Source organism: Seriola lalandi, unplaced genomic scaffold, assembly GCF_002814215.2.
Source record: "Seriola lalandi dorsalis isolate HSWRI2012SDOR001 ecotype SW California unplaced genomic scaffold, Sedor1 jcf7180002052504, whole genome shotgun sequence".
Taxonomy (NCBI): Eukaryota; Metazoa; Chordata; class Actinopteri; order Carangiformes; family Carangidae; genus Seriola; species Seriola lalandi.
Window position 1 is genome coordinate 191450 of NW_019523057.1, and position 19550 is coordinate 210999.

Consider the following 19550-nt stretch of genomic DNA (forward strand, 5'->3'; position numbering starts at 1 on the left):
GGTTGTAAGACGACTGCCAACAAGGCACTTGGTCAAGTCATCTTTGGAACTGTTTCTGATTGAGGCTGATGTAAATTAGGACACAGAGTGCGGGCAGGGGGGGAGCCACCTCACTCCTGCTGATGTGAAAATGGCTGTAAATGATGCTTGTAACCACAGTAACATTATGGTTGCTGTGACCAACAGTTTACTCATCACTGGGGGCTCCTTGTGCACTATCTAAGACGGTTCTTATAAACTGACAAATTCCAAGAGGAAGCCATTTCCTGGTGCTTTTGATAGATCCTCTTGACACACTGACCTAATATCTGTGCTGATTAATGTGCTCCTTCTCACCACTGTGGAACTGAATCTGGGTCAAAAGGAGATGCAAACGTACGACCAGTCCACCTGGGGCATGAAATAGATACTGATATAGTGATGATTGACCCTGGGCATTCTTCATGCCTATACTGTACTCTACATATAAATTACAGCACGTGGTGAGCTATATGATCAGAGGTGTCAGTTATGAAAGCAGAAATAAGATCTGATAGTTGTGGGTGGTTAAAAAAATGACATCCAGAGGAGTGTAGAATTTTTTTCCTACATTACTCTGTGACACTCAAAATCAGTAAAAAGGATCCTTGTCATATGCAAAGAGACTGAGGCCACTAGTTTGATGCCAGAGAACTTTAATGCTCCACTAATATATTTTCGTATTAACAATATATCAAATAACTATGTGTAATATGAAAGACAACGCTCATAAGAGTGTTTCAGTGTCTTCTAGCTCATTTGTTTTGCAGCCACTTTACTGTTGTGTTCACTCTCACTGCTCTCATCAACCTAGTTTCTAGACGTAGCAGGCAAGCTGCTAGCGGCTAGCTGGTGAACATAGTGGCTGATTAACTGCTCAAAGGCCAGATATTTCCCTCAGCAGCTGGTGGAGATTAAAACAGGCCGACAACAGAGAGTAAATATTTGACTTTATACTCAGTGGGCTGTCAGGATATCAGATTTTCACTACACGACTATAGTGGCCAAAAGAATTCATAATAATGATATTATTGTGACATCTAAAGCAAATTAAAAATAATATATATATATCAATGGTATCAGTCAGATTCAACTTTAACTTTGTTTATTGTGTGATTAGTCTTTCTCTCTCTTTTTGGCAAATGAATTAGACTGGAGTGTGGAGAGAGAGAGAGAGTCTGAAACCATAACTGTACAAAAGCATATTGTAAATCTCTTCCCATAAATATGTCTTCACATTGTAGAGGCAGACTTGGACCTTACCATCAACCTTGGCAAGAAAACCCAAAGAGGGCATTCAATGAGCAATCAAAAAATCACAGCAGGCATGACACCTGCAGGTGACCAAATATCCCCTGATGCCCTAAAAGCAGACAAATCCCACAGGACATGTCCTACATACAGGCTTTAATGATACCTGGGCCTTGGGGGAGGAAGCCATAGAAGAACAGACCATTCTGCTATATTTCCCATGAAAGTAACACAGAATAAGGAATGTTTCTATCAATTCCCACCAAAATCCTGATCATGCCGGACACAGGATACAAGGCATGCTTTTTAAGAATCTCCAGAAAGGGCATGTTGATTTGAGGAAAAATGCTTATGTTTCAGATGGTGTTTTTACTTTCATTCATTCACTAGCATTCAAAAATCAAGACAGAAAGACGTGATAGAGATCAAAACTGAATTAAACAAAGAAAGTTAATTTAGTTCGTTAATTCTCTTCCTCTTGCTCTAGGCAGGCAGTAACTGGATCTTGAAAGGGAAGCAGTATAACAGAACAAAATTTGCACAAATCTCAGTAATAGCCACCACACAGATGGATAAAATGATATATTTATAAAAGATTGTGGATTTTAGTTTTAATATTTTACATAAGAACAGATCTACCGGTGAAGGTAACTCAGGCTAGATCAAGAACATAAGTCACACAGGGAACACATATGAAGCTGCTCTCTTCATGCTATGTGTAAATTATGTGTATAGAATAAGGTTTATTTTCGATCACTGATGTCATCTAAGTTTCATCCACAAGAGCATCAAAATCATGGACTACATTCAACCAGCATGTAGGCATCGATAATTCCTTTCCTGATGAAATATTTGATGAGGAGATGATATTAGAGTACTGACAGAGGAAATTGAGAAAGGAAGGAATAATGGCATAAGGCACCTTTTATTTTAATCACCCTGAAACCAGCATTAACACAAAGCCATGCTGGTGATGAGGCTGATTAGGTAATGTCTTTTCTTCTGTCTGACGCAAACAGAAACACAGAACTAATTTCTTGTGGGAGACTCAGGCCGGGAGGTGGAGAGGAGAAAAAAAAACAATCAGGGTGACATACTCCAACTGGAAAGGAAAATGCTTCTGAGGCCCAAAATACAAGCAGGTGGCATGATCACATGTGATGACATTTCCCTGAGGTCCTTAGAGGAGGTTATATAACCTTGACTAATTAGAGGATCTGATTGGATAGGCTGCTGTTTTCCCTCCACATTAAACAATAAGTCTCTGAGGTGATACAAATTTTTATTTGGTTTTACTTGTCTTTTCAATTCCTCCTTGAAACGTTAAACTTCGTGTTTTCATACCTCCTGTGTACGAGTGCTCTCTCCAGACTCTGTTAGCAGTTTGATCGGGGTGGAGCGCTGGGACACGGATCCCTCATCGTCACGGTCCTCCTCGGAGTCGTCCTCTGATGTGCTGGAGATGGCCTCTTCACTCGGGGGAGGAGGTGCACTGGCAGCAGTCTTCCTCTGGAGCAGCGTCTCCTCCTTACTGCTCTTGTTGCTGCCAACATACACACACATGCAGACGGATTAACATATGCACAAACACACACAATTAGCTCATAGATTTAGTTCAATTAATTAATTCAAATGTAAACTTAGAGAATGTTTGTATTTCTTCTTGAAGAGACCACACTTCATCATTTAAAATAATACATCACAGCAGCAATGGCACCATGTCCTTTCACAACTCCACCCTAAAAAAAACTAGACTAATTACTGAAACTAGCTTTCTGCTACCCAATAATCAGAGAGAACTTAGATCTTTCTACAGACAACATCTGAGTGCACCCTTGATTCTTCTAATATAATCTTACTTGAGCTCAGTTTTTCCCACCTCTACCAAGAAAAGTCTGGTTGAATCACCAAATGGTGACTCAATATCTCCATAACCAGTCCATACTCTCCAGGGTTTTTGCTTCTGCATGGCAGTGTGGGCATGTACCCTGCTGTTTTGATACTAATGATCATTTCTAGGCAGTGCTCACTTCAGTGGAATAAGAAAGTTAATGTGAAAGCTAATATGTTGGCTTGTAATATCCTATTGAAATCTAATAAGTAACAAGAAAATGTGGAACAGCAATGCCAAAGATATGTTTGAAGTCTAGCAGAGGCCACTAAAAACTTTTTCAAATGCAGTCACTACACACCTGAGTCACAATTCTTTAATATACATATTTAAATTATCCTTATCAAGTTTGTTGATTTTTTTGTCTTGACGTAAAAAAGAAAAAAAAAGGGAAGAGGAACAGCTAATATATATCATTAAAGATTGTTTTAAGCTCTTGATAACACAAACAAAAAGCTGAAAGCAGAAAATATATGACATTTTAACTTGAAAAATGTCCAAAAAATGTATCAATTATCAGAATAATTGCAGATTATTTTTCTGTTGATCGACTAATCGATTAATCAACTAGTTGTTGTAGAGAGAGTTGAACCGAAGAGCACAACGAAACTTAGCAGTCAAGCTCAAATAAGGTTCTGTACAGGTTAGCTAGTCTACTGCTCCCTCACATCGAAAAGAGCACCTCATAATAACGGACCCTCTGCTGCGCTGGCATAACCAGAGGAGAGGAGACCGAAAAGAACTGCATCTTTCACAGGGCCTGAAAGAATCTGGTGATACTCCAGGAGCCTGAAAATGTTGAAGGGAAAAAGGACCTCTGGTTTTCTCTACTTACCATGTTGCCATAGTCACCTGACCAAGATAGGTGGCTTAAAAAGATGGATGAATAGATGGCTGTGTGTGTATGTGTAAGCACACGTGATGTGTTGAAGTTCAAAGCCAGTGAGTCAAATCAGTCGTAAATGCCACATACTGTATTTTTCACAAGGCGAACAGACAAATACAATAGCAGAAGGCTCCCTCAAGAGTTAAGTACTCAAGCAAAACATTGAAGCAGTATAGAACATTAGGGTGGTCAGGTGTAGTGTTGTGGTGGTCACGTTTTGCTGTGCATTAAAGAGCCACCAGCACATGAGGTTTCTAACCAAGAGAAATAACTCATTTTACAATAGTATGTGTGTGCAGGAGTGATTTAAAAAAAAAAAAGAAAAATAAAAAGAAATATGCGAACACACACGCACAGACGCACACAGGCAAGGTTGCTTGCTGGTGAATTCAGTGCCGTGTGCTATAAACAAAGACAGGAAAAATGGACAAAGTGCTGTGAGAACAGAGTGTGAACACAGTGTCAAATGAGGTTGTGTGTATGAGGTCGCAGTGACATAGGATTTATTGCATCAAAAAAATGAAAATATATATATACCTACCAAAACATAGCAAATGTGGACATGTGTATTGGCTTAGATTTAGATTTACTCACCCGAGCACTGATTTCCCTGTTTCCTCTGGCTTGCGAACTGTGAATGGGCTTGGATCCACCCCTACAGTCTTGGGCATAAATTCCCTTTATGAACACAAAATAGAAGGAAACCCATTAGCAGACATCCGGCAGTACCATTGTAATAATAGCTAATGAATGTTTGCTACATCCTTTAAGTGAGGTGTTCATTGACAGAAACATTTCAGCCACGCTTAACCAATAACTTCACTGTATTTAGCTGTAAAAACATGCCTTTGCTTGTATATTACAATCACCAACCTTTGTTTTTTTTATGTCCCTAAACAAAATCTTGGATTGCCAGAATTTCTGTCTAAAGGGTTTTTGTATTTGTGTTTTCACCTTGCGGAGTTGGTCATGGCGATGCAGAATGTGTCATCAAAGGAGGTGATTTCATAAGGTTTGAAGAATTCTGTGTAGAGGTCGGTACTCTCATCAAAACGGCTCACTCTTTTCACTTCGACTTTCTTCATGTTGTCCTCACAGGGGACTGCATCCATACAGCAACAAACAGGCAAAACAAGCTTTACAGGGTATTAATCCATATAAATAAAATATATGGCTGGTGATATTTTATCAACATGTCCCATGAAAAAGCCTGTGTTGCAAAAGCCTGATGTGGCTTATTCCTCTGAGCCTGAGCTCCATTGTTGAACAAACACTACTTAAAACAATCATCAGAGAGCCACAACGTTGCACTGCGAGACATATCTTTTTTTTTTTTTTTTGGCCATTTTATGTCTTTTTTGGATAGCTGAGGCATTTGAGCCCATGTGGAAGTCGCCCTAACCATCCAGCCATTAGGTCACACAAAGGGAGACATATCTTTTAATTGTTGGTCCACCATTGGTCTAGACAGAAGTAGTTACTATAACAGAACAAAAAATGGATTTCCGTGAGAGTTTGCAGAGATACCAATGATGCACTGAGAATGAATTCTTATGACTTTTCATGTAGCGGCACAGGTTAAAAAATTATTATTACAATTAAAATATTTTTTTATGACCAAACACCCATTCCTGTTAGCCTCAGCTGTACTTTGTTTTGTGCTAATTAGCAAATGTTAGCACGGTTACAAGCTAAACAAAGAAGGTGAAGTAGTGAATGTAATTTCAACATTTTCATGTAAGTTACTAAGGCTCAGCTGTGCTGTAAGCACGACTGACGCTGATGATAGCATTCAGCTTAAAGCACAGCTGAGCCTAATCTCCTCACAGGGCTGCTAGCCAGCATGGCTATAGACTAAATATTTATCCCTTCAGTAGAAATGAATGGCCTTGGGGCTGAGAGCCACAGGCTGAGGAGGTTAAAAAGTACTGTGACACAGACTGATAGGACCACTAAGAGTGCCTTTTAAGTGCCGGATTGATAAGCAGTATCAATAAAAGTAGTAGTACCCTTAAAATCTTGCCCATGCCTGATTATGGATGTTTACAATTTTACATTTATTACAGATGTTATATAATAAAGAGATACCTTCATCATAGGGAACAGGAAGATAAGACAGGATTCCCTCTGACCACCACAGTGTGTAGCTGGAAACAGACAAGATACATAAATGTATTGAAACCTTACAGAAAACTTTGCACTGACTCAGGTATTATTCTGTAATGTCTCTTCTGCGACTTCACATAACCTAGATATAAAAATTGACTTGGCTGGACCACCTACTGTACAACTCCTGAATACATCAGCGTTTTATTCAATATGACCAATTTGAGTGTATGCACTGATTATGATTTAGTGTGTGATGTGCTACTTAGACGGGTTTGAGAGCAAAAGCACAGTGTGTGGCTGCCGAATTGAATTCAGTTCCGCCTATGATAATTTCTTGGAATAAAGGCTGAGGTACATAGGCCCATTGTGGCTAAATAAACTAGTGGCCTGTATCAGAAAACTGGGTCTACTTTTATGTAAGTATTCAGACTATGGAAAGCAAACAACATGCATACTAGTATGCTCCCACACACATGCAGAAAATGCTAAGAGCTACTGTGGGTCAGACCAAACCAAAAAATGTGCATTTCACAGACAACGCATCATCTTGAAGTAAAAAACAGCTTCATGAATAGACTGGAAGCTTAGTCTATTCATGATGACATATGTAACATAGAGAAAAAAACAGTAATATTTTTCTTAATACTACTGTCAGGGAGGAGGAAGGCAACACTGGAAGTCTTTCCATCTTCTCTGTGGAATTGTTTTCTTTTTCTTAAACCTCACCTACATCATTCAGTGTAGACCGAGCAGCTACCCGAAATCAGGAGTTTAATGCAAGGAATTACCATCTCATATTAGATGCAGTGGTGCAGTGTAATGTAGACACTGTATTGAGCTGGAACGGTAAGCAATGAAGCCTCAGGGCCTCAAGAGCATGACACATATAATTATACCTAAAGGCCAAAGCTCTGTGACCCTTGTCCAGGCAACGAGGAGGCTCAATCGTAACTACATGGACTGACCACAAAAGCAATCAAATGAAAATCCACCCACATGCTCATGTGAACAACCTCAGCACTCATGGCAAACTTGTATAGCCTGGGCTTAAAGAAAAAAAAAATCCTATTGAGAAACAACAGAGCAGGTGCTAATCTTCGAGTGATTTTCCCACTGAGCAATTCAATCAGCACAAAAAAAACACAAAGAAACTTTCACAACATTCCGAGCAACTGAAAGAGTTTAGGGTTAGGGTTTATTTGTGATGGTTAAGGTTAGGTTAAGGGGCTCATTATGTCAATGAGTGTCTTCACAAATAGAAAGACCAACCTCTGTGTGTGTCTCTGTGTTTGGCTGTGTGTAAGTAGGTTCTTAGATTTGTGCATGTATGTACAGAAGGTGGTTGTGTATTTGTAAGTGTATGAGTGTTTACCTGCGTCTGTCTTGGGGGAGGGCCATAGTGCTCTTCTGATGCAGGTAGAAGTCAGTGGGCAGCTCCCATAGGTGCGGCTTGGACTCCGATGGCTGGTAGACTTGGAGAAACAGGTTGATGGCATCCTGTCTGTCGGCATCTGGAGGAGCAAGATGGAAACAATAATTACAAAAACATTGTGAAACACAAAGGTATAATACACAGTAAAATGCTAAAAAAAAAAATCTAGATTTCTACATCATCATTTGTCGCTTGTGATGTTAAAACAATTAGTCAATGAATCTTTTTTAATTGCATATATTGTCAAAATACCATTGTCCAAATTTCCAGCTTCTCAGGTTGGGAATTTTTGCTGTTTTTCTTAGTTTTATGTGATATTAAAGTGATTGTTTTTGTGTTTTAGACCATTGATCAGACAAAACAAGTCATCTGAAAACATCTTGGTTTTAGGTAATTTTAACAAACAAATCCTATTGTTTTCTGACATTTTATGAATCAAATCATTAATTGGTTAAGCAAGAAAATACACAGAAAATTACTTAGTAAAATAATTGTTAGTTGCAGCCCAACACATATCAAGTCTGTGCCGTGAATAAACCAATTCATCTTTGACTGACTAAACCGTTCAGAAGCATTCTGTTCGTATTCCACAAAGTAACACAAAGTCCTTTTATTAGCTTTTTCCTGAGCTTTCAGCTAGCTCTCACAGTCATCATAGGTGGACAGAATTTGCTCAGTTGTCATGGAGATGGTGGAGATGGAGGTGGATGCATCCACCTCTTATTATGTGTTGTGTCACATGATGACAATGACCAAACTCCGTCTGCTGATGTAGGTGTAGAAGAGATGTGACTGAAAGCTCCAGAAAATGTCAGTAAGTGGAGCAGTGTTAAGAGAAGACACTGCAAAGGCGCCAAATAATGAATTACAGGTAAATTTGAACTCCCTCAACCATCGTTAACAGAAAACACACCAATGAAAAGTATCTACAGCATGTTTGGCTATGAGAGCGTGCTGAGATAATCTGTGTGTGTGTTTGTGTGCTCAGCGTGTGGCACGTGTTTTGCATGTTGCCCAGTTTGGTGCCATTTAATCCATCCTCCAGCTGTGTAGACACGTGAATGCTGCTCCAGCAGTCACGTTAGATAATTAGAAACTAAATTGGGTTCTATTAAAGCCTTCTATCAAGCCTTTTCTCTAGGTAATTTTCAGCCAGAGATTCAGTCAATACATCACGAGATAAGAGTTATGGATGAACATAATATACACGTGCAACAGAAGACATTGACAGAAAGCCTTGTCTCATAACATGTATTATAAATGAAATGTACACAGTAAAAATCGGTCTACAGGTCTGTTCATTTTCAGCACACTTTTGCCACCTCTTCACTGGTCTCATCAAAACAGTCATTCAAAGTTGCTCCTACAATTCAAGAGGCTGCAAAACACCTATCAGTGTGTTCTGAACGTTTGTCTGTCCAAACACAGACCAAACAACAAATAATTTTACTTTATTTGTTTGCAGCTGTGTTCCTCCACAACAGAGTGAATATTTAAATAATAGTAAACAAGTGGCACATGGTTACCTTAATTGGTATGTTCAAACACATCTCTCTTTCAGATTACAGAGAATGAATGTGTTCAGAGGTGTGAAAATGCCTTAATGATAACTGTGTGATATCCAGAGAGTGAGCTATGACTGAGTAGAGATCCTGGGCAACACACAGCCCAGAGGCAGGATTTCAAATGAGTACATGTACTCTACACATCTAGGTATTTTACAGAAGTGGCTTCAGATATCAAGTATAAGGGGTTAATATTCTTTGCAGAAAGTCTTTGTGTTGATCCAAAAATTAGAGTTCAGTTTTATGGTTAAACCATCAAAAGAACAATTTAGTAGAGAGCCTGAAATTGCAGGCTTCCACAGAGAGATACAGGGTCAAACTTAGATTATTTCAATTTAATAACATCACCGTGACAAAGGGGAAGTGACTAAGGGGATATGAAAATCTGGCAAGTCTAGTAGGATGTGAAAATGTAATCAAGGGTAAATGTATGAAAATGGCTGTGCCCTGGTAAAAGGGCAGGTTGACAGCAGACGGTAGTTGGCCCTCAGATCACTGAATAGATTTTTCAGCTTTTCTTTGCCCTGATATCGACTTTTTCAGTGTCTTGAAGGGAGTGGAGATGCATAACTTGTGCAACAGTCATCTTGGTCAGCCACTTCATACTATAAGACCGGATATATTGTAGATCAAGGCATTATAGCTCATAGAGTATTGAGCACTTGTATGTACGATTGTCTGTGTGTGTGTTGCATCATATGAGCTCCTCTCTCTTGACATTTCAGTCTGAATAAACAACCTGCTACTCTCCGGGCTTTGCTCTGCAACCAGCCAGTGATCCCATTTTTCAAAAGACACGGAGAGGAGGTTGACTTAGGTCAAGTAGTACAGCTCTGTAACTCCTGGCTCAATACATAATGCAAAATTTTCCTCTTCATTTCTCGGGACACAAGTACCACCCATTGATGTGGAACAGTCACTGGTATGTTGTGAAAAGACATGTGTACACCCACGTACATTTTCTTAGACACACTTTTGTCTAACTACAAGTAAGGGTGTCATTATAAATTATTAGAAATCTGAAATGCAGGAATTTGATAGCCATATTGTCAAGCATTGTTTGGCAATTATGCCCTGCTAATCAGAGGGCAAAGAAAAACATCAATACGGGAAATTTAAAGATTTCTCCAGATAATAATATCAGAAATCAAATGTCTGAAAAATCTCCCTTTTCCTAGGTTTTGGCAATAAAAGTTTCTATAAAAACATTGTAGTTGCCATTAAAATTGTTTACTAGCATCTACAGTACTTTGGGAGCTAGGCTGGATCTGTGTATGTCTAAATTTTAAATCAGGAGTTGCATCACAATCTGGATATATAGAAAAGGTTTGCACTTGGTCTTATTGTAATGAAACAATAAGATTTTTATGATGTGGAGTTCTGGGTGTGTAATGTGCTCGATGTGATGTGCTGGGTCTCTTTTTCCACTTTTACAACTACTATCTTTTAGAGAAAGAGCAACCAAACAACAATGGAATTATACAGTAGCACTGGTCAGTTGAAAAAAACTGAAATACGTTTACGTGTGAATGTAGTACTTTTTAGCTTTATGTCAGACAATTTCTTGATCTCATAACATGTTGTGTCAAACTCAAATGATAAGTTACATCAGCTCCAATAATATGTGCTGGCTGCAGAGCAAGGTTGCACAGTTTGAAAAGTTCCAAGTAGTCTTCTGAATGTTTTGTGAAAGACTAAGAAGACTTAGGAGTGCATTATGAAGCCTTCCTTTTGTGTTTTTATTTCTTTATATATTACCTGAAATGTACTGTATCCGTATAGTCTATATGTGTATTAGAAGTCTAAGTTCAAAGTCTATGTCTAAAGTTGCTATGATAACTTGAGATGTGAAGATGATTTGTATAAGGCTCATGCAAATAAAAGAATTTACGAGCCGGTGTAACACACACCTGAGAAAGCATTGCTGTAGTAGCGAGATAGGGTCTGCATGATGTCTTTGGAGTGCTGAGTCCAGGGGGCGATCTTGCGGTAGGTCTTGACCCTATGGACCAGCTGGGAGCCGCCATACTGCAGAGACAGAGTGTCTCCATGGTCCTCGTACAGCTCTTCAAACAACCTGAGGTACACGCACACACACACATGCACATAGACACACACGCGCACACACACACATGAACATACAAGCGATGGACAGGCACATACGCATAAGGTTGTGGCTTTCAGTGGAGACAATCATACATGTAATACACACACAAACACACATACATTTTCTGCTTCTATAGGACAACAGAGTGATGTGTGTGTGTACATGTGTATCACATGTATGACTCATGTATGATTGCTGCAAGAAGCAATTTCAGCATCCAATCAGAACTGAACATAGGTAGTAGAGGGCACAGAACCACAGATACCCACTGCAAATACATCTGAATATAGTAAAAGTGCTGCAACTATGTGGAATTGGATTTTGTGCCGGAAACAGTGGGATAAAGGACTGGCGTAACTGTTCATTTGCTAATCGCTTTCCTAATAATTAAGACAACATAAATTACCTTGAGTTTTCAGACACATATTGATATAAGGCTGTAGCGATTACCATTCTTCATTTCTTTTCGATGCAAGTATACACAATTGGTTCATTCAAAGGAGTTTTACCTCACACAGTCAGTATCAAACTGCAGTTTCGGCTTGTCAATCATTCCGAGTGCATAAAGCTGATAGGCCAGTGCGCACTTCCCCACCATGAACTGGGCAGTATTGGTGCGGTCCAGACAGTCCACACAGTTGGTCCGCAACACACCAGTCTACAATGACAAAGACTTATGAAACTTCTGACACCACTTCACTAAGCTACAAGATGTTTATGTATTTCCAAGAGTCAGAGAGAAACTTCATGAAAAGGCCATAAGTAGAATCAACAGACAACTAATCTGCATGTATTTACCTTCTATAACGAGCAGCAACTAAATGACAGGGAACAGCTTTGATAATTCCCAGCTGATCACTGTGATCAAGGTTTCCATGATAACTCATAAAACCACTCATTATGCACTTAATGTCAGTGCATAGACCTAGTTTTGCATCTGTAGCAATGGATGATGGCCATCTTTTGAAAAAATATTTCAGACAAAAGTTTCTCCGTAGCCCAGATACCTCAGTACCATGAATTAATGTGTGTTTCTATTTGTTAACTCTGCTCTTTTTTTGTTTTTACCTTTTTATATTCATATGTGCAAAAACTGCAAAGGAATCCCTGAGGTGGAGGAGTAAATTATATTTTTAATGACTTAAGACTAAAGTTATACCAAAACAGATTTCTATGTGGCATACCTGCACTCGTCCACTGCCTGTGATGTGTCCACCTACATCTCCCCACCTGCAAAAATGACATTTAATTCAAATGAGAGGATAGAAAACTGGAAACAGACAAAAGCACTGAAGTGCACCTGTCTGCTCTACTCTTCATAAGGCATATTTACTCATCTTCTTCTGCTACAAGAGGTGAGATCCTTGTTAAAATGCTTTTGTGTATTTTGTACCCATATAGTGTTTTTCAGTCATCCTTAATGTCTGTTCTATGCTGCTATGCGTTCTATGAGCAACGTCAGTTCACTTCCTTGTATGTATGCAATGCATATGTGTGGAAATTACAATGAAATAAGAAAAATAAGAAAATCAGGAACATAATTACAATACCATACCATTTTTTGGTAATACATTTATTTGCTTTCTTGCTGAGAGTTAGATGGGTAACTGGATACCACTCTCATGTCTGTATAGCAAATACAAACCTACAGCTGCTGGCTAGTTAACAACTTAGCATTAGACTGGAAACAAACAAAAAAAAAAAAATAAAGGCTTGTCCAGGACATAACCACCTGTCAAACCAAAAACACTTTGCTTTTACTCCAAATTAAACAAGGTAGATATAGTGTTTTAATTAGTAAGCTTTCGAGGTCCTGGTAAACAGAATTTGTTACCTTTGGACAGAGCCAGGCTAGCTATTTTACCCTGATTCTGGTCTTTATGCTATGCTAAGATAACAGGCTGCTGGTTGTAGCTTCATATTCAATGGAAAGATATGGTAACAATATTCTCATCTAAAAAAAAAAAAAAAAAAACATATAAAAATGTTAAACTATTCCTTTAAAACAAAAGCAGGGGGAATTTTAGGTTTAGGTAAGTCCAAGAAAAGTCAGATACTGAGCAAGTTCCACCTTTGGCTATTTGCCTTCTGTTGTTATTGGTCTTTTTTTCCACCAATTCAATACACTACTCGTTATTCATCACTTTCTGTTTAAAGTGTTCTCCAAAAAAACAGCAATAGGCAAAGAAGAATCAACTTGTGAGAAAAAAAACTGCCTCTAAATTGCTGAAAGGAGAAGCTCTGAAAACAGAATTCAATAGTTGGTGAAGGGTGAGTTTTAAAGCAAAGTGTTTCTCTACAGGGCATGAACTCAATGAACTGACTGAGACCAATGTAACTGTCTGAGAAAATGTAAGTGTAAATGTAGTGAGGTGGAGAGGATACACAAAGGCAGTAAGATAAGGATAGACACTGTTAAATCATCTGTGATCCTCCTGATAATTCATGAGCTAACTTATGCACGTGATCAAAGCTACAGATATCATAATCATTAGTACATCTACATAAAACCTTGTGAGTGTTTTCTTTGTGTTTGAACATTAGAGCAGGGGACTGTGTGCATTAGTGTGAAGTGAGTGTGTATTACAGAGAGAGTGAGGCAGTGCTGGGTAACGCAAAAGAAAGGGTAATAAATACTGAGCAAGCTGTAGTTGTTTGGTTATGTAACAGAATGGTAATGTTGGGTGAAAGTGATTAAAACATGCAGACAATGGAAGAGGCATGCGTTAAGAACACGGACGGCAATCTACTCCGCTCGTTAGCATAAAACTCTCCGCGGCACAACTGCCATCAGGCATAATTTCCATTAAGAATTCATATCAGAGAGGTTCCAAATTAAGCCGTGTGGATTAATGTATGATTCTGGATAGGTATGAATACAAAAATGGATAATACACTTGTTCTTAGAAAAAAAGGCAGTCTGATATGCAAATGCAGCACATGGGTCATCTTACAGTTTTCTTAACATCAATCATGCATAATCTGTTACTTCATTTTGATCCAGTGTGACCTCTGATCATTTAAACAGTGCTCTTGCTTTCTTGTAACACCGAGACACGGCAGGGATAGTGTAGGATTGGGAAAGGCCCACCTGTCATCTGGTCTGAGGGTATGACAGTAGAAGTTGGATCGATTAATGAAGAAGCCTGTTCTCTTGACCACATTCTCCGCGATCATACTCAGACGATCCAGAACGTTGCACAACTTACTGAGAAAAAGAGTGATAAAGAGCAAGGTCATATTAGTAGTTTCTCAAGAAATCAACCTGTTTTGGTGTCTCTGTAACACAAGTCAAAAAAGGCAAAATACTGGGGATAGTTGTCCTAACATGACTCTGGCACAAAAAGCAAATGTGCGTCATTCCTCGAGCAAGGCTAATATTTCAAATGGAGAAAGCAGCTGCATGTCTTATTTTTACACCAGGCTTTTTAAAATACTTAATTATAAAACCTGAATTGATCCCAAATGAGATTCTGACATTGATGGGAGGCTGCAACAATTTTACTTTAAAGAAGAAATGTCAAAAGTTAATTCTGTGTCAAAGAATTACGTAACTCTACTCTTCAATCCAAATTAAATTTGAATAATAATCTCAAGCATAATAGAAAATATCAAGAAGTATTGTATTTTAATTGTAATTATTTCCATAAAGATGATGTCCATAGCATCCTAGTTAGCCAATTTGTGCTCCTCTTTTATCTCCACACTAGCTCACTCGCTCTCTATGTGCTGTTGCACATTTTGTCTGAAACCATAAGTCAAAGTAGTTTATTGGTAGACACAACTAAAATATCTTCTTTTGTACTGCAAAGGTTGCATTATGTCGAATTCAGGCAAAAAAATGACTTATTTCCTTTATGTTTCATTTACTTTTTCAATTATTTCAGTTCTGCTGGTTAAGCATAAGTGAAACTGTAAAAATACAACATTAACAAAGCTGGGTTTAAAGCAAATTTAAGCTCACTACATAAGCACATTTGTTATTTCAACCTCTTGGTGTAGCGGGCCATGTCCCAGGCAATGTAGTCGATCCAGTGGTCTGGAGGGAGGAACTGATTTAGGTTGATCACAGCTGGGTAGAGCTCTTCACTCAGGATCTTCTCATGTTTTCTTTTTTCCCGTTTCTGTAGCACAAGAGAGACGTGAAGTATATCACATGTGTATGACCTTGGTTCTTTAACAAAAACATTTTTAAAAATCCTATTTAAAGGTGTTGATGTACAGTTATAATAGAATTCTAGTTGCTTAAAGGTCCCATGAGTACACAAACAGATATAGTCAGACATGTGACAGATGTTTTCTCTTTGATGCATTCACCAGTGACCTCAGAGAAAAATAGACCCACAAGAAGCAATTTACAGGAAGAGATGGATATATGTAGTGCTGAGGACTGATGCTGCAGATATACGGGGAATATATAAGTGGTGCAGCTATCTGAGATTTTTATGCTGCAGAGAGAGGGATTAAGGGCTGGAATAGCTGGTGCGTTTGGAATCCAATTATAGTAAATGAATAAGAATAAGTGGACATTAATGCAAGTTTGAGAACACATATTGATGTATGGCTATGGTCACGATTGTTCTTTATTTTTGTCCAAAGAACAGTAATAAAGCAATTTTCTGCCAAACTGTTTTAAAGCAAGTATTCTGTAATGGCAAATATTGCATGAAAAGGTGACATAACAATATGATGATACATGATTATAATGTATCTAACAGATAAAAACAAGGGCACATAAAATATCCTAAAATACTGATAGTAAACAACCCGAGCCCCAAAGTTGCTTTTTAAATAAAATAATTATGATCCAACTCAGGTTAAAAAAAAAATAATAATTTGTGAAAAATATTTCTCACCAGAAAATTGGTGTGGTTAGTATATTAGTTAGTTAGTAGTTAGAGTATCAACTGACTGACTAGATTAACATTATTGTTTCTCAGGTCCAGATAGTTTTAATTAAATCGACAAAGGGAAAATATAGTATTAAAAAATTGAAACAAAAAACATTTGTTAATGAAAATGGGTGCACACAATCATAGTCCTTCTCTGTGACCTGTAGTCACACTGTCTATTAAGTTATTACTTCATGTACTCCTCCACCCCTCACTGTGGCTTTTTGACTGATCACTCTGAGTGATAATTGGCTTGGATGCATCATTTAGCAGCTCACATCTCCGTCCACACATCCAGCAATGGCAAAGAAACACAGCAACCACTCAATTTATGAGTGCATTTCCTACATACATTTCCTCCGGCTCACTCACACTCACACACACACTCACACTCACACACTCACACACTCACACAAGACCAGAAACACATTTCACTTACAAAAGCACACGTGCACTGTTCACAGGTATAATCCAGCATACAAATGCCACAGTAATAATCATGGTTGTAGATGTATGAAGGTGCAGTCACAGATCATAAATGAATCCACACATGCACTTGTACATACAGGAGGGGGCTGTTCATGTACATTTTAATGGACGGAAATGATGATGATGATTATTATCTGTATATATTATATTATAGTACAGTTTTACACAGTGAAGGGTTTACAGGATGACTTGTTTTATGTTTCTCATCTTTACTCCTCCTCCTCCTTTTGTGTGTGTTGGTTGCATGATGGGTGGTTGCTGCAATTTTGGACAGAAAAAAAAAAAAAAAAATTTTGTTCTTTAGAAATCACCCTGATTAAATTAAAGTTAATAGATGAATTTTTTTTTTTTTTTTTTTTAGAAATGTCTATGTGAGGAGAGTAAAAGTTATCTCCCACAGTTGGAACAAATTGAATCTAATTAAGTTAGCCAGTTAGGAAAGTGATTCACATGCTTGGCCATGTGCACTCAAACTCTCCCTCTCTTAACGTGCACACTGAGGAACATGCACTAACCCATGACAAAACCATGCACCCATCCCGAAGTTAACACAGCCACGCCAACCCCAGTCACCACCATGGAGAGATGGGCTGTCATGATTTTATGGTAAATTGCCATTCCCTTCCTCTCCCTGTCTCACTTGGATAAGCTAGAGGGTGTAGTCTATAAGCAGGGGGGTCCCCTCCCTTATTGCCCACAGTCTGCAACTGTCACATGGCTGCAGCTTGTGCGGACCTCTGAGGCCTGCGATTGGTCCCTTGCCTCACGGCTCCCCTTGTGAGTGACAATGTGAGCTTGCAACCCAAGCTACAGCGTGTATTGCTGCGTGCCCCAATATGTCCATGTGATCGATGTGAAAAGGCATTGCAAAACTACTACTAGAGCACTGGCTTAAATGGAAAAATGTCTAACAGTCTAACAGCAGGAAGAAGGAAGAAGAAAATGGGGTGGGCGGGGGGACTCTGTTTGTGTGCAATGAAGTGTTACCTTTCATCAGGGCTGTGTCTGTTTGTGTGTTTCCCATGCAATGCATAGGGAGATCAATATTCATGGGAGCATTTCAACTGCTAGTAATCACCAGCCACCAGGAAATTCTCTCGTGACTGTTGAAGTGAGTGCTTAGACAATTACACACTCGTATCCTTATTAGATAACTATCTGTTGAGTGATTCCACAGGCCTGTTATATTTTATCCAAAGACAACCACATCAACAATTCACAAATATCCACATCTGGATCTTACATAATCCTCACACTGAGAAGCCAGTCTTCTAAAAGACAATGCCAGCATTTTACAACATGGATCTTATTAAGATCATTTAGGCTAATGTACTGCAACTATAGGTTAGCAGTTTCCAGTAGATCGCTCTTGCTTGCCATAATACAACATATAGTTCCCTAGAAAACAATTCCTAAATAAAAATATTCTTCCACTGGTATCCTGTCTTCTTGTCTTGTCATCTTTTCTTTTCTTTCTGACATTTAAGGAAAACAGAAAGGGCCACAAATTCAATTAGAGAAGGAGTGAGGTAACAAGTGAGGTCTAAGCACTTAAATAAGTAAAATAAAAAAACAATAGTGCAACCCTTCTCTCATAACCTTTAGGTCTCTTCTAACATATGATCCTAAATCACTGTAGATACTATTAGTGACCCATTGAGTGGGTGAATGAATTCTTTAGAAGTGTCTTCGAGCAGGATGTTGCATGATCTCTGCTAAATCACTGTAATTCATTCTGGGTAGATGTTTTAAATGTACGAACTCAAAGCACTAACTATTTCCCAGTTTCCCAGCCACGGTCAAAGAATTAAATAACTTCAAGGCACTTATAAAGACTGTATACTTACATAACTGTCTTCAAATTCAAATGAATCGAAATTGACACATTGTGTATTGTGATGTAGTTTACACAATATATACAGGCAATGGGCTATAATTTTATTAGTTAGTTAGTAATAGTTTTATTAGTATTAAGACTCAAAATGATGATGATTTGTGTAGATGTAGAATGTGAATGTAACATTTTTTTCTAAAAAAGACAATGCCTATGCAAATATTCTCTTGATGAATGTTTGAAAATGTCAGTTAACCCTTTTTTCAACATTTGCCAGTTACTGTTTTTTAGTGGGATATACGTTTTGTTCTAGTTATTCCCATTGTTCATGGGTTCATGTTCATTCAGCCAAAATGGGGAAAGGGTGTGTGCATGTGTGTTACCTTGACCAGGTTGAGGATGATAATAGGGGAGCCAAACCGCTGTAGCATCTGGTCAAAATGGAGGGCAGCTACATGGGCGTATGGGTCAGCTTGATCCACTGCAAGAGAGGGCAAACTGGTTGCTTAACATTTAAGGCATTGAGGTCACCACATGTTACTGAGTAGCTAAAAATGATACAATATCTTATCAGGTTGTCCCTGTTGAAAGTAAGGACACAGATATTTCATTTATCAGCTAAATTTAAGAAATTATGAGCAAAATCTGAAATTCTCAAGGCAGCTGTGAGCCCACTGGTTCAGATCAGATAAATGTGTGTGACAACACCAACACAGAACACGTCGGACTTTGGGCTGTGTCATTTTGAGGATGAAATTTTCATCAAAATCCAAGGATTAAACAAAAAAATGTTTTTTAACTGAATCCAGCTTCTTCTCAAAATTCAAGCTTCAATACTAAAACACAGGGAGACGATGTAATGCGCGGTAACACGGCCAAGTCTGTTTCATAAAGCCGTTCCGGCTTATTGTCCCACTGTTTCATGCGTTCACTTCCATTTTCATTCTTCTATCCATTCTTTATTTTAAAATCACATTTAATGCCTCCATTTGCCACTCATGCACAGTACCACACCTGCAGCCCGCCGTCAAATTGGACCAGTGAAGCAGCCAGAAGGCAGATTAGAGGAAATAGGT

At 38.5% G+C, this 19550-nt stretch overlaps 1 protein-coding gene across 1 annotated transcript in view; it reads right to left on the reverse strand.

The window, feature by feature from the left end:
* Positions 1-19550, reverse strand: part of fig4a (FIG4 phosphoinositide 5-phosphatase a) — a 47074-nt gene that overhangs the window by 10980 nt on the left and 16544 nt on the right. Inside the window, exons 11-21 of the mRNA XM_023400486.2 lie at positions 18858-18955; positions 15250-15383; positions 14351-14467; positions 12444-12489; positions 11769-11917; positions 11063-11229; positions 7528-7666; positions 6135-6193; positions 5001-5148; positions 4641-4724; positions 2614-2812 (exon numbers count right to left, since the gene is read on the reverse strand). Of these exons, the coding sequence (XP_023256254.1) occupies positions 2614-2812; positions 4641-4724; positions 5001-5148; positions 6135-6193; positions 7528-7666; positions 11063-11229; positions 11769-11917; positions 12444-12489; positions 14351-14467; positions 15250-15383; positions 18858-18955 (1340 nt within the window). The remainder of the gene's footprint in view (positions 1-2613; positions 2813-4640; positions 4725-5000; positions 5149-6134; positions 6194-7527; positions 7667-11062; positions 11230-11768; positions 11918-12443; positions 12490-14350; positions 14468-15249; positions 15384-18857; positions 18956-19550) is intronic.